The sequence below is a fragment of the Petaurus breviceps genome, unplaced genomic scaffold (assembly GCF_028583685.1).
Source record: "Petaurus breviceps papuanus isolate PSGF00001 unplaced genomic scaffold, PetGlider_PUasm1.0 91041, whole genome shotgun sequence".
NCBI classification, from domain to species: domain Eukaryota; kingdom Metazoa; phylum Chordata; class Mammalia; order Diprotodontia; family Petauridae; genus Petaurus; species Petaurus breviceps.
Genome location: NW_027187400.1, coordinates 935,307 through 949,614, shown reverse-complemented (window position 1 = coordinate 949,614; position 14,308 = coordinate 935,307). Strand labels below are relative to the sequence as shown.

Here is a 14,308-nt window from a genome sequence, read left to right as displayed (position 1 = left end):
CGAGTTCTTTCTGTTTGGATTCCCAGCAAAGGGTTTTGATACAGTAAGCATTTAATAAATGCTTTTTCATTCATTCTTGGCCGATTGTGTCCTAGACTAAACAGCAAGTTTAGTTAGTGTGATAGCTAGCATTTATATAGACATTTACAATTATTATCTCATTTGATCCTTGCAATCCTGGGAACAGGTGTTATTCCTTTTGTATAGGAGGAAACTGAGGCAGAAGTTAAGCGACTTGCCCAGGGTCATACATCTAGTAGGTGTCTGAGGTCAAATTTGAACTAGGGTATCCCTGACTCCAGGCCCACCTGGCTACTGTACTATGCACCAGGGCACCTAGCTGCTGCCTCCTAGCCATGGCAAAGCCCCAGCTTCCTCCCATCATTCCCTGACCTGGGGCTCATAACTCAAGAGCATAAAGTAATCAGGTTGCTGTTCCCATCTTCCATCACTGGAACCTGATCAGGCATTTATTGCATTTATCTCATATTGATCTCCACATTCTCATAGCTGTAGCTCACTTCTTTCCCAGCATAGGACAATAACCTAATTGGTCCCCTGCCTCCAAGCCTCCCATCCATCCCCTGCACACCTAGCTACTGAACCAATCTTCCTAAAGTAAAACAGTGATCCTGTCACTTCCTGCCTAAGATCTTTTCAATGGCTCCCTATTGCCTGTAGGATAAAGTCCAAATTCCCTTGACCTCACAGCTGGTGGGGTCACACTCTTATAGATAAGAGTCAAATGAACTTGGGGTCAAGAAGACCAGAATTCCAGCTTGGAAGGAATTAGGCTGATCAGCATAATGACCCACCAGGGCTCCAGAGGGCTGACTATGAAACATATTACCCACCTCCCAATAGAGGGGTGAAGAAGGAATGCAGAATGAGGTAACACAATCAATGTAGAAATAGGTTTTGGTCGACTACATGTTTGCAATAGGGATTTTGTTCTCCTTTCATTCTCATTTTGGGGGAGGTGGGGATTTAGGTAGGAGGGAGAGAAGGCAGATGTTTGTTCAGAAAAAAAAATAATTTAAAAATACTCAAGTTCTAATTTGGTCTTGTGACCCTAAGCAAATCACATGCTCTGTCTACTTCAATTTCCTCATCTGTAAAATGGGCATAATGCCAAGGGTGCTGTGAGGATATTTATAAAAGCGTGATAGAAAGCCTAGCTCTTATGTTTCCTCAATCTGGTCCTCACCTGCCTTTACAGCCTTCTTTCCAACCACTCCACAACAAGATGGTACAATCCATCCATGTATCTTTATCACTGTCTAAATGGGTTGTGTGCCTTCCAGCCTTCTTCTCTGCTGACTCCCTCTCCCTACCTGGAATATATTCTGTCTTGATTCCACTTACTCTTCAAGGCTCGGATCAAGGGCCATATTTTACTTGGGAGAAGAGTCAGAGCAGTATATTGGAACACACACTAGATTTGGATTCAGACATACTGTAAATCCATAAGAGGCTGGGTGACCACTTTGGGGACACTGTAGCTGGAATTCATGTTCTGGTTAAAAATAGTGGATTGTGTTAGAGCCCTGCGGTCAGATGACTTGGATTCAAATCATGCTTCTGATATGTACTATGGGGACCTTGGGCAAGTCAATAATCTCCTTGGGCCTTAGTTTCCTCCTCTGTAAAATGGATTTGGACTATCTGGCCTCTGTACTTCCAGCTTGAGATTGATGATCCTATGAAGTCTGGGCTTTTCTGGCTGATGCAAAGGGAATCGATCACAGCTGTCAAAATGCCTGCACAGATCACACACATCCTCATCCCAAGACATGAACCATGACTGTCAGGGCTCTGTCTGCTAGGTGGCTCCTGGTTCCTGACTGGTCCTGGCTCTTCCCTAACAGCTAGCTTGCCCATTAGTTGTGTTCATCTCAACCTTTTTGGTCCTGGGTTCCTGAATTTTGCCATCATCTCCAGATAGCGGTTCAAGTCTCCCACCTAGAATTCCTGCTGACTGCTGGCCTCAGGGAGGGAGGCAGAGAGGTTAAACAAATAAGGCCTGCACTCAGTAGGTGTTGTTTGGTACTTTCAGTCACGTCTGATTCTCTGTGACGCCATTTGGGCTTTTCTTGGCAAAGATACTGGAGTGCTTTGCCATTTCCTTCTCCAGCTCATTTTACAGATGAGGAAACTGAGGCATACAGGGTGAAGTGACCTGTCCAGGGTCACACAGCTAGCATCTGAAGCCAGATTTGAACTCAGGTCTTCCTGACTCCAGACCTGGAGTTCTAGCCACTGTGCCACCTCTCAGGGTCTGCCCCCCACTCAGTAGGTGGTCAATGAATGTTTGTTGCTTATGACCCTGGGAAAGAACGGGTCCCCACTTCTGCAGTACAACTTGCCCCCCATTCTCTTGGCCATTAAGGTCCCACATTCCCAATCTCTAGGATTCTCCCTTGTCACATCTTCACTGATCCATCTTCTGCTTGACCCACTTCTCCCATCTTGTCTTTCTGGACCTGGGATGGGATGTGAGAGGTTCTGTCCCTGGTCAATTAGGACATGGGAGGAAAAGAAAGAGAAAACACCATTTTTAATCAACCCATCTGCACAGAAACCAGGGGAGCACCTTTGGGGGAAAGGCAGGTGGTTGGGGAAGTATAGTGTCCTTCTGGCCCAAATTAGAAAAGAAAGCAATTCACTTTACAAAGACTGTCTTAAAAAATCAAAAGGCTTCAAAGCACCAGTAGCTAAACCTGCTGAGTAAAAACAAGGGAGTGGGGTGGAAAGAGGATGAGGAGAAAATCAGCTAGGGGATGGTGGGGGGATGCAGAGGACGGCTCTGGCCCAAGAAGGAGAACAGAACAGAAACCTAGGGAAGTGTGGGGGAGCCAGCCTGGGCAAGGGAGGGTGGTTGAGAGGGTATGTCTGGAAGCATTTGGCCCAGGGGTGGAAGTGATATGAAGGAGGTAAGAGGGAATGCTAGCCCAGGTCCAAGAGGGAGCTAACCTGAAAGGAGAGCTTCCTTCCTTTTTGTTCCCCGGGGGTTGCCAGAGGGCTAGAGGCAGGGACTGTAATTGCCAAGGGCTCCACCTAGGGAGTCTTCAAAAGAGTTAATAAAGGGAGTTGGAGCCCAGACCAAAAAAGGGAAGGGCTATTGCTAAGTCCTGGCATCGAGGGTCAATGGACCAATCCAACTTTTGGGATGCTGTGCCCCTAGAGGGGTTAATGACTGCCAAAGTTCATCTGAAAGGCCGGAGGATATTATCATCAAAAGGCCAAGATAAGACTCGGTTTGTCTTCCTCTTGGGATACCTGTGTCCTACAAGGCAACCTCCTGCCCAAGTGTCTATACCTCTACCAAGGGCTAATCTGCCGAATCCTTTCATTGTGCCTGACAGACCAGCACTAGGAAACAGGAATGACACCCTCTTTACAGATGAGAAGAGGGAACACCAAGGACCAAACCAGGTGTCCAAAGCAATCCTACCAGAACTACCAAGACTACTCTCCTGCCAAAAGAGGCTAATTCGCCTGGGTAACTGTATCTTGCCCCTAAGAAGGGAAGGAGGCAACAAGATGTCTCCCACCACCATGTTCCCCAGTCAAAGGTTTCTCCAGAGAAGCAGTGGGTACTCTGCCTTTCCAAATATCCTGGTCTCCCTCCTTTACATGTCACAGACGTGAAGAGTATGTCAGATTTGGGTGGCCTCCAAACTCCCCAATGCCTTGGGTTCCTGAGTTCCAAGGGGGTTTGATAGGCCCTACAGAAAAGAGGGATCAGACAGGAAGGGGTGTGTATGTATGTGTGTGAGTGTACAGGTGTTTGTGTGTGTGTTGGGGAGGTGTCTGGGTCAGGAAATGTGGGGGGCTGGGAAAGAGGACGAAAGAAAGGTAAGATGAGAAATGAGGAAGGAGGAGGTGTTTAGGCCAGGCATGTGAGGGATCACTGTGGCTGGCCCAGGTCAAGAAGACCCAAGAAAGGAAGGAACTGATCTCAGACTTTTCTTTCCTTTCTGGAAGGGGTGGGTAAGAATTCCCTATATGAAGGTAAACTGCTCTCCCTCTAAGCACTGGCCTCTGGCAACGTTTTCCCAACACCTAATCCCAAAGGTCTATTGCTTTGTCAGAGACTTTAGTAGATGGACCCTGCAGTGCGTCAAGAGTATGAGTGTGGCAGTAGGTGGCAGGGGTGAGGGGATGCTAACAGGGAAAGGTGGTGGCCCTGTACCTGAGTGGTGGTGAGGGGAGATCCGGGGCTGTGTGTGGGAGGGAAGATGGAAGCAGTGTACCTAGGGTGATGGCTACCCTGGATCCTGGGCTACCAGGTTACTGGGGAGGACAGAGAGCTGAGGTGTGGACGGCATGTGGAGAAGGCGAGGAAAGGGGGCCGGTAGTGCTAGGGCTGGGCCTGGGCTGAACAGGAGCCTTCACGTTATTGACTTTGGGGTCCCTTTGACAATCTGCCCTCCTGGAAGGTGGGTCCCCCACAACAGAAAGGACAGGGGCTCCACTGTGGAGGGGAGGAGCTCCCCAGTGGAAGGGGTTGCAATTGCCACGTAAGAGAAGGAGGATAGGTGAGATCAGAGAGGGAGGTACAGGCTCAGTACCAGGGCTAATTTTAAAAAAACGAACATACAAATCCCACGAGTCCCTTCCCCTCCCTCCCCCCAAGTTCCCAGGGCTAAGCCAGGGGCCCGGCCAGCCGTTCAGGGTCCAGTCCCCTCCTCTGCCTGCAGGTCTGAGTCGGGGCTGTGTCCTCGCGGGCCGGCAGGGGGCGCTCCTGTCCGTGGCTCCGTGGGTGGCCGCCCCGCAGCGTGGGCGCTGGGCGCTGGTCCAAAGGAGAGCTCGGCTGGGCTGGATGCGCAGCGGGCGGGCCAGGCGAGAAAAGGAAGGCGGCTCCGCGGCGACGGCACAGTCAAGTCCAGAGGGAGGGGTCCGGTGTCCAGCGCCGGGGAGGGCGGAGGGCCGGGGCGGGGGCTACCCCGACCTGGGGGGGAAACCAGGAGCGATCACTGTAGAGGAAGCAGGCAGGCACCCCGCGGGGGCACTGCGCTGGCCCCCGGCCCGCCCCAACCTCCATGCCCAGCCCCATCCCTCACCCTGGCTCCCCTGCCCAGGCGCCGCCTCCCCCTGGCCAGGTCCCCTCCCCGGCTCGGGCCACTCCTGGCGCCCAGCTCCCGTGTCTCGTAGGGTCCTCTCCCCTGCTCCTGGCACTGAGCGCCCTAAGGGACCGACCTAACAAGCCTGCACGTGCTCGGCTTCTCAGCCTTTGGGGGCGGCAGTCCCCGGGCTTGGGCGGTCTGGGCAAACCTCAGAATCAGGTTTTTAAAAGCATAAAGTAAAATAAATAGAATAACAAAGGAAAACAATAATATTGAAAGTTAAAAAAAAAACCAACTGCGTTACAGCACTTGAAGGTTTGCAAAGCAATTTGCTCTCATTTTATCCTCAAACAAATCGGGGGAGTTATTATTTTCCCCATTTCACAGGTGAGGAACTGAGGCAGACCAGTTGTCGGAGGTCCTGCAACCAGTGTTTGAATTTGAACCTAGGTCTTCCTAACTCCAGGTCCGGCACTCTATCTACCCAGTTACCTGTCTACTTTAAGAACCCTGATCCAGTCCAACCCCTTCATTTTATTATTTTTCCTGTAATTATGTTTCCACTTATTTTACAGATGAGGAAACTGAGGCCTACAGAGAAGTCACAAGCCCAAGGTCACACAGGTACTAAGCAGCAGAGAGGTTCAAACTCAGGTCCTTTGGTCCCAAATCCTGCACTCCCTCTGTGGAGCAGGCTGCCAGGCCCGGCTCTATGCCCATCATGCCTCCCACTGTGTCCTGCCCCTGCCCCTTCCCTATATCCTTTTCCCACCCTGGGTACTCACGTGTACAGAGGCTGCAGCTGTAAGTGTGATGTCTTCTGAGGGGCCTGGTAACCGTAGGAATCAAAGCCTCCTATGAAGTCAACTGTGGAGAGAAGGGCCCAGGATGGCTCAGGAGAGGCAAGGCTATGACCAGGAGGGGACTGGGTTGGCCTAAGAGGGGCAAAAGCTACAGTGATGATGAGGGGGAAATTAGGGACAGAGCTGACATATGAGAGGCAGGGAGTGCCCCAGGGACCTGAACCCTGAGGATGGGGGTATGGAGGAGATTGTTTCCAACTGGGCCTTGGGGAAAGGACTTGGAGCTGGGGCTGTTAGGTTGGGTTCCTCAGCCCCAGAAGACATGTCTCCTCTGGGGGGACAAGGATCTGCCTGTGCCAGAGGGCTGTAGGCCACAGATGGACAGAGATCCAGGAATATAGAGGCAGGATTCCCTCTTTCAGTCCCAGGGCTGCTAGTGCCTCCAGGCCTGTAGGAACCCCCTGGGGTACCAGCAGGCCACCCAGACACCCCCACGTCCAGGAATCTAGGGCTGGCACTCACAGCTGTCCTCTTCCTCCAGGAACACTTTGCTGACGTAGCAGGCATACACAAAGCCAAACAGCTAGGGGAAGAGGGGAGATGGGCAGTCAGTGGAGCAAGGGATAGGAAACCCTCTCCTCCCAAGTCCAGTCTTCCCTTGGGCAGAGTGGTAGTCACCTTTTTTTTCTTCTTTTAAAAAAGGAATTCTTTCCCATCACCCCCTCCTTGTACCCCCTTAACTTGGTAGAGGCCAGGACTCCTGAGCTGCTAGTGCCAACAAATTCATGACCCTGTGGCCATCTTGATTCTGAAGACTCAGCTGAGCTGGAGCTTATGCGCAAAGTCCATTACTGCAAGCCTGTTCTCAGAACCTGTTTGGCTGGAGGTATCAACTGCCAGACTTAATGATCTGCTGGCTGAGCCTTGGAGAACCCAGGATTTCTTCCAGACCGGGATGAGACATCCGTGGCTCCATCTGTAAGCTCATTAATCTGGGTATTCTTTGTAAGGCTGCTGAGTGAAGCCCACCCTGCACCTCCCTCCTTCATAACTCCAGAGATCTTGCAGAGAGGACAAGCGTAATATTACTTGGGGGGTTTATATGGTGCCTTGGGTTTGTTCTGACTCTGAACTACAGGAGTTGGGATTCAGCATTGTGGGTATGGTCCTACCAGCAAAATCGGCAAGGGTTGGCAAAGCGCCTCATATACATACATTCTCTCACTATACAGGTGGCACAGTGAATAGAGTGCTGGGGCTGGAGTCAGGAAAGTGTGAGTTCAAATCCAGCCTTACACACTTATTAGCTATGTGATCCTGGGCAAGTCATTTAACCTCTGCCTGCCTCAGTTTCCTCAGATGTAAAATGGGGACAATAACAGCACCTACCTCAAAGGGTCGTTGTGAGGATCAAATGAAATAATATGAAATAAAATGAAAAAGGGTCATGTCTGACTCTTTAGGGTATTCTTGACAAAACACTGGAGTGGATGGTTTACCATTTCCTTCTCCAGCTCATTTTACCAATGAGGAAACTGAGGCAAACAGGGTTAAGTGACTTGCTTGGGGTCACATAGCTAGAAAGTGTCTGAGGTTGGATTTCAGGTCTTCCCGATCCTGAGCCCAGTGTGCTATCCATGGCGCCACCTAGCTACACCTATTCCCTTCCCTCCAACCCTGGGAAGTAGGTACTAAACATGAGAGAAAGCATGGGAGAGTCAAGGAGACCCAGGTTCATATTCCATCTTTGACAGAGCTAGCTGTGTGACCCTGATTAAGTCACTGAATCTGTCTCTGCTCCTTTGCAAAAGGAAGGAGTTGGTCTACATGGCTTTTAGGCCCCTTCCAGCTGGAAATGATCTCATGCACTTTGCTGGTCCTACTTGGGATTCCACCAGTGTGGCTACATTAGGCATGGCAACTCCCTGCAGGGATGCGGATGGTGAGTGAGCAAATGACTTACCCCCCTGGAGTCTGATTTTCCTCATCTGTAAGATAAGGGAGGAGTGCTGCATGACCTCAGAAGTTCCTTCCTGAGCTCTGAATCAATCCTCCAATGATTCAGCAGCAGCTTTTCTATAAAGTATAGTTTGGAGTGGGATGGGGCAGGGGTGGCTGAGAGGGTGAGTGATCTGTCCATGGTCAGAGGTATCCTCTGTAACTGTCAGAGGCAGGATGTGAACCCAGGACTTCATGATTCCAAAGTGGGCCCTGTATCTGCTCTGCCAAAACCCCCCCCCCCCCATCTTGCTTCATGTATTATTATACCCATCTTACAGATGAGATCATTAAACCGAGGCTCACAGAAGTTGCTTATGGTCACATATTATTAAACATTGGAAGCCCACCCCCTTCCAAGTTTCCCTATTTCTGTCAAAGTCACCGCCATCATTTTAGCCTTCCATTAAAGGGTGTAACCTTGGCATGATTGCACACTCCTCGCTCTCCCGTCCCCCACAAATTCATTCAGCTGCCAAATCTTGTCCTTTCTAGCTCTGAAGCCCTTGTCACATCTCACCTCTTCTCTCTACTCCCCCCAGCCGCCCCCTTTGTTCCAGACCTCTGAAGTTACTGCAATAGCCTCTCCCTTGGTCTCCCTGCCTCTCTCCATCCTCCACTCAGCTCTCCCAGTGGTTTTCTGTATGTCGACCTAATATGCTGAAGAGCCCTCCCTGTAGGTCTTTGAACATTTTGTGGGTATCAGTATGCCACTGCAGCTGCCAAGCAGCTCTGGCTCTGTGACTGGCCCATCTCCCTTGCTGATCAAATACTTCTTGGAAAAGGCTCTTTCCCCATCATTCTCTCTCACTGGATCTGAACCAAGCCCCCATGACTGAGGTAGGGGAGGGATTATTGTTCCCATTTGATAGATGAGGACACTGAGGGCCAGAAACAACGAGGCATCTTTTTGTCCAAGGTCACCAAGAAAGTCAGGCTCAGTACTGAGCCTAAAGGTCTCTTGAGACTAAAATAAATGGGATTTGCATTGAATTTATTTATTAGCTCACTCTGAACAATACAGTGACCCAAGAAAATTCTGAAGGACTCATGATGAAATACGCTATCCACCTCCACAGAGAACAGATCAGCTGAGTGCAGATTAAAACAGACTTTTTCCTCTTAATTTTCTTGCTTTTATTTTTTGCAACATGGCTAATATGAAAATATGTTTTGCATGATTTCCCATGTAGAATTGATATCATGTTGCTTGCCTTCAATGGATGGGGGAGGGGATGAAGGGAAAGAGAGAATTTGGAACTGAACATTTCAAAAATTATTAAGAATAAATAATATATATATATTTTTTAAAAAGCATTTATTTATTAACTCTCTACAGATGACTTACAGATTTATTTATCTAATCTGATTTTCTGCCCTGGGCTTCAGTCAAGCATCACCAACTGCCTCAATATCATGTAATTTCTGCTCTGGATAGGCCAGTCTGGGCCTTACCTTGCCCAGTTCCAGTTCTCCTCTGCACTTCCCAGCCATTTCCAGGCCATGCTGCCTTTCAAATACTCCCTCCTCACCCCTTTCTAACTCTCCTCTTTGTAGCTTCCTCAATAGCATGTAAGTTCCTTGAGGGCAGGGACTATTTTCCTTGCTTGTATGGTACTTGTATCCTCAGCATTTAGCATAGTGCCTGGAATACAGCAAGTGCTTAATAAATGCTTTATCTATCTATTGTCTATAACTCTTCTTGCCTCAGTTTCGTCAATTGTAAAATGAGAATAATAATAGTATTTACCTAGTGGGATTGTTGTGAGGATCAAATGAGCTATTTGTAAAAAGTGGCACACAGTAAATGCTGTATAAGTGCTTATTTCCTTCCCTTCATCCATCTACCTATCTACTATCTATCCATCTACCTATCTACTAATCTATCTATCCATCTACCTATCTACTATCCATCTATCCATCTACCTATCTACTATCTATATATCATTTATCTATCCATCATCTATTTATCTGCCAATCTATCTTCCATCTATCATCTATTTATCTATCCATGCATCCATCCATCCATTCATGCATCCATCCATGCATGCATGCATGCATCCATCCATCCATCCATCATCATTTTAAACTCAATATCCCAGAAATGTCTCAGACTCAATATATCCAGAATTCATTTCCCTCAAAGCCCACCTCTGTCCAAATCCCCTATTTCTGTCAAAGGCACTGCCATTATTTTCGCCTTTCACTAAAGGGCGTAACCTTGGCATCATCTCATCCTCCTCACTCTCCTGCACCCAAAAATTCATTCAGTTGCCAGATCTTGTCCTTTCTAGCTCCCAAGCCCTTCTTATATCCTGGGGAAGGGAAGGAGCTCAGGGGGAGGCTTGTGTGGGGGCCACAGGGTAACTCACTGCCAGGAAGATCTGAAGGGCGCTGCTGAGCACCTCAATGTAGGGGTAGTCAAGCAGGCAGCCCGTGACGGTGATGACGTGGTGGTCCTCCAGGGCCAGGCGGGAGTTCAGCACTGGTGTCACCAGGCAACCAGGGCCATTCTCCATCCACCAGGAGCGATGCAGGGACGTGTTGAAGGTCATAATGAAGTCTCGGTCCTAAAGGGATCAGTATGCAGGAAGTATAAACCTCTCCTCCCTCCCCACCTTCTACTCCACTCATTTAGGTCAAGATGATCCAGGGGAGGAGAAGAGGCCTAAAGCTATCTCTGGCCAAGGATAAAGGAAATCTGTTTCCTTCCTTACCTCCAGCCCCTAGGAACAGTGGGCTAGGGGTTAGGGGGACCTAAACTTCTCATTACCCCCATCAGGAAAAGGAATTAAGTATTGTGCCCTGCCTCTCCATTCCTGCCCCTCAGCTCAGAGTTCTGTGGCCTCCCACCTCCCACCAAAATAAAAACACCAAAAAGCAACCCTAAAAAAAATCCTTCCCCAAGTGAAAGTAGAAGATAGGGGAGCAGAGAGAATGTCACTGCAGCCACAGCAGGCCTGGGGGCTTGTCTTGAAACCTTAGACACTGAGAGAGGAGACCTTTTCCACCTTTCAGCCTCCGCCCCCATGTTCGCCATGGTGTCTGTCCTCTGCCCATCTGAGCTTGGGTACTGAAGGTCCATCCCCCGTCCCCAAGGATCCCTGAACCATGTGGTGGTCCCCTCCCTTCATCCCTCCCTCCATTCTCCCATGTGCCCCCATAAATTTGCATTATGTAAAATTGCTTTACATAGAGGTCTGTGGAATGTAAAGTGAGGTCTGTGTGGTACTTTAAGGTTACATACATCATCTCTGATTGTCTTTATAACTTTCTGTAGCAAAAAGCCCTTCCTTGACCACCTCTCCCCTTTATGGGCTATGCCATTAGGATGTAAGCTCCTTGAGGGCAGACACTGGTTTTCCTTTTTTGATTTGTATCCCAAGCAGTTAGCACACTGCTTGACAATTTAGGCACTGAATTCATTCATTCATCTCTCCCTCCCCCTTTAGAATCCTTGGTCTCCTTCAAAACTCAGTTCAGATGCCTTCTTCTGTAAGAGGCCTTTGTCTGTCTGTCTGTCTCCTCTCCTCTCTGTCTCCCTCCCTCCCTCCTCTCTGTCTCTCCCTCCTCTCTCCTCTGTCTCTCTCTCTCCCTCCCTCCTCTCTCTGTCTCTCTCTTATCTCCATCCTTTACCTCCCTCCCCTCTCTCCTCACTCTCTAAGGTAGCCTTTTATTTACTACATATCCGTTGCATGTACTTATCTATTTAGATGTTGTCTCCCTAGTTGGAGCATAAACATCTTGGACTGTTTGGGCCTTTCTTGTGTGTACACCCCCCCTGCCCTCCCCCCCCACCCCACTTGGTTTAGCATAGTACCTGGTTTATATTAAGTACTTAATAAATCCTTATTGACTGGGTCATAGAAAACTATTTGATGTTTCTCTTAAGCTCTATTCGATTCCCCACCTCTGTGGCTTTGCAGTGGGCTGTCCCTTATGTCTAGGATACTCTGCCTCCTCTTTGCCTTTTGAAATCCCTGCCCTGCTGGATGCTAAGCTCAAGTTCCTGCCTTCTGATTTTTCATTTTGTTATGGCACCCGTATTCCCCCAGCCAATTACTGTCTATTTATTCTATATCTATCTTGTACCTATGCATCTCAGTGTGCATGTTTTATTCCCTTTGCAGAATGGAAGTTTCCTGAGGGCAGGGACTGTTTCATTTTTGTTTGCGCAGAACCTAGTTCTGGTATTATATACTTGGCACCTAGTAAGTGCTTTATAAAGGTTTTTCGTTCATTCACTCACTCACTCACTCATTCATTCATTGTTGATTGACTGCTCTCATTCACAACTCTGTAGGATCGGTAGAAGTATTAGTTTTTCCTTGAGAAAATTGAGCCTTAGAGAGAGTAAGCAAGTGGCTTGTCCAAGGTGAGATAGTAAATGCTTAGTATGTTCCATAGGACCAAGCTGGCATGCTCTTGCTCCATGTGGGACAGGTGCACGTGTATTGCCTCAGGATTCCGTGGACATCCTCCTACCTTCCCCACCCTAACTCAACATTACACACACCTGGAAGAAGGGGATGGATCTTCTTGCATCTTCCTGGATCTCTTAGGTGGTGAGGGAGGGGTGGAATTTGAGAGAGAGAGAGAGAACAGGGACTGGAAGAGGAGAAGGTGTTGTGTGTATGTCTGTCTATGTATCCTTCCTGGTGGGAAGGAGTTCGAGCTTTGGACTATCCTTGTAATCTTATGTGAGGCCAGCAGGGGGCAGTGGTAGGCCACACAGGTATCCTTTCCTTACATTTCTGAGAATAATTGGGGTGATGCTTGGTGCTGTTATGTGACTACGCAGGCATGGTGGGGAGTGGAAGGGGAACTGTGGGCAGACTGGCCCAGGGGAGAGCAGAGGAGACCTCCCTAACCTTGTAAACCCGCCATTAATGCTTGATTCTCCATCTCCATTCCTTCTTGGTGGCTGATCCAAGCTGACGGACCTTGACCAATGCTAGAGTGTCATCTCATGGGGCAGAGGCCTGCATTAGGGAATGTTCAGGTTCCTTAGCTCTGGGACAAGAATGAGGGGTGAGCACTAACAGGAAGCACTACAATAACAAAGCTGGGGGGATGAAGAGATCTCAGACCCATGGGGGTGATTACAGCACCTAACCCTCAGGATGTTGTGATGATCAAATTATATCTTTGTAAAGTGCTGTGCACATAGTAGGTGCTCTATAAACGCTTATTCCCTTCCCTGCCCTCTTTCCCACCCGGAGCACTAAGATAGCCTGGGTCAGAAGCTGCTTGGGATAGGGATGGGCAAGAGAAGACGGGGCTGGAGTGCTTACCTGAGACAAATGGCCAACTTCCAGGTAGAAGCAGATGATGAATGCATTCCAGCCAACCCAGAGAACAAGCCAGCCTGCATACTAGGGAGAGAACAGAGGAGCAGGGAGTTGGGCAGATGTGGTTAGTAGTGGGATCTATGTGAGGCGAGCCAGAGAACCTGAGAGTGTGAGGGTCCTCAGAGATCATGACAAGGGAACAGAGGGCACAGAAGAAAATAGGAATCCATTGATGCCTATCTGTCAGGGGGCAAGGGAATCTGGGATGAGCAGGCTTGACTGGAAACCCCAACCCAGGTTCCATAGCTTTCTTCTGCACAAACTAGTGTCTCGTCCAAGTTCCCACTGCCCTGGTCTCTCAGTTCACTTCTTAACCCTGACTGAGTCAGCCTATAAACACTCCTGGCCTGACCCCACCCACATCCCTGCAACTAAAACCACCCACTAATAACATAAATAACACCCAGGTGAAGGGACAGTGTTTGTGGGGATGTGTTCTGGAGCACTGAGGTCTGGGCTAGAGAATTCCTGGGAAAGACTGCAGAGCCTCAGATCCTACAAATCCCAGGTGCAGCCCCCTTTGGGAAATGGCATTCTACAAGAAAGGTCCAGCAGCCCTTGGCTGCCTGTAGAGAAAGGGACAAGGTGGGGGTGAGGGAGTGGGAAGGGAGGCGAGGTGGGAGTGAGGGAGGGGGGCGGGAGGGGCAAGGTGGGTTATTCCATTCTGGGGTTGATTCATTTATTCAACAAGCACAAATTTCATACTTACTATATGCCAGGCACTGTATTAGAAGCTGGGGATACAAAAACAGAAAAAGGATCCAGACCCTGCCCTGAGGGAGCTTAACATTTTATAACAGAAGCAGCTTAGATTGTATTGGTTCTTGGGGTACACCACTGGACCAGTGCTATGGAAGAACACCATTTTATGCATTTGACTTTGCAAGGCCAATGCCCCTGAAACTTATTTCCCTTCAGGCACTAACCAAGGGTGGGGAATCTGCTAACCCTTCAACTCCCGGGCTGTGGTACCCTGGGATTGGGTCAAATCTAGCTAAGCTTTCTCATGCATGCATGTGAATGTATGTGTGTATGAATATATGTGTGTATGCATGTATGTGTGAATATATGTATATGCATGTATGTA

The 14,308-nt window shown here is 48.9% G+C and overlaps 1 protein-coding gene across 1 annotated transcript in view; it reads right to left on the bottom strand.

Annotated features, from left to right (window-relative positions):
* Nucleotides 1–2,539: 2,539 nt before the first annotated feature.
* The window catches only part of NKAIN1 (sodium/potassium transporting ATPase interacting 1), a 121,645-nt gene continuing 109,876 nt past the window's right edge, over nucleotides 2,540–14,308 (bottom strand). The window contains exons 3-7 of the mRNA XM_069078350.1: nucleotides 13,165–13,245; nucleotides 10,243–10,440; nucleotides 6,395–6,455; nucleotides 5,855–5,936; nucleotides 2,540–4,954 (exon numbers count right to left, since the gene is read on the bottom strand). Coding sequence (XP_068934451.1) covers nucleotides 4,945–4,954; nucleotides 5,855–5,936; nucleotides 6,395–6,455; nucleotides 10,243–10,440; nucleotides 13,165–13,245 — 432 coding nt within the window. The 3' untranslated portion in view covers nucleotides 2,540–4,944. The remainder of the gene's footprint in view (nucleotides 4,955–5,854; nucleotides 5,937–6,394; nucleotides 6,456–10,242; nucleotides 10,441–13,164; nucleotides 13,246–14,308) is intronic.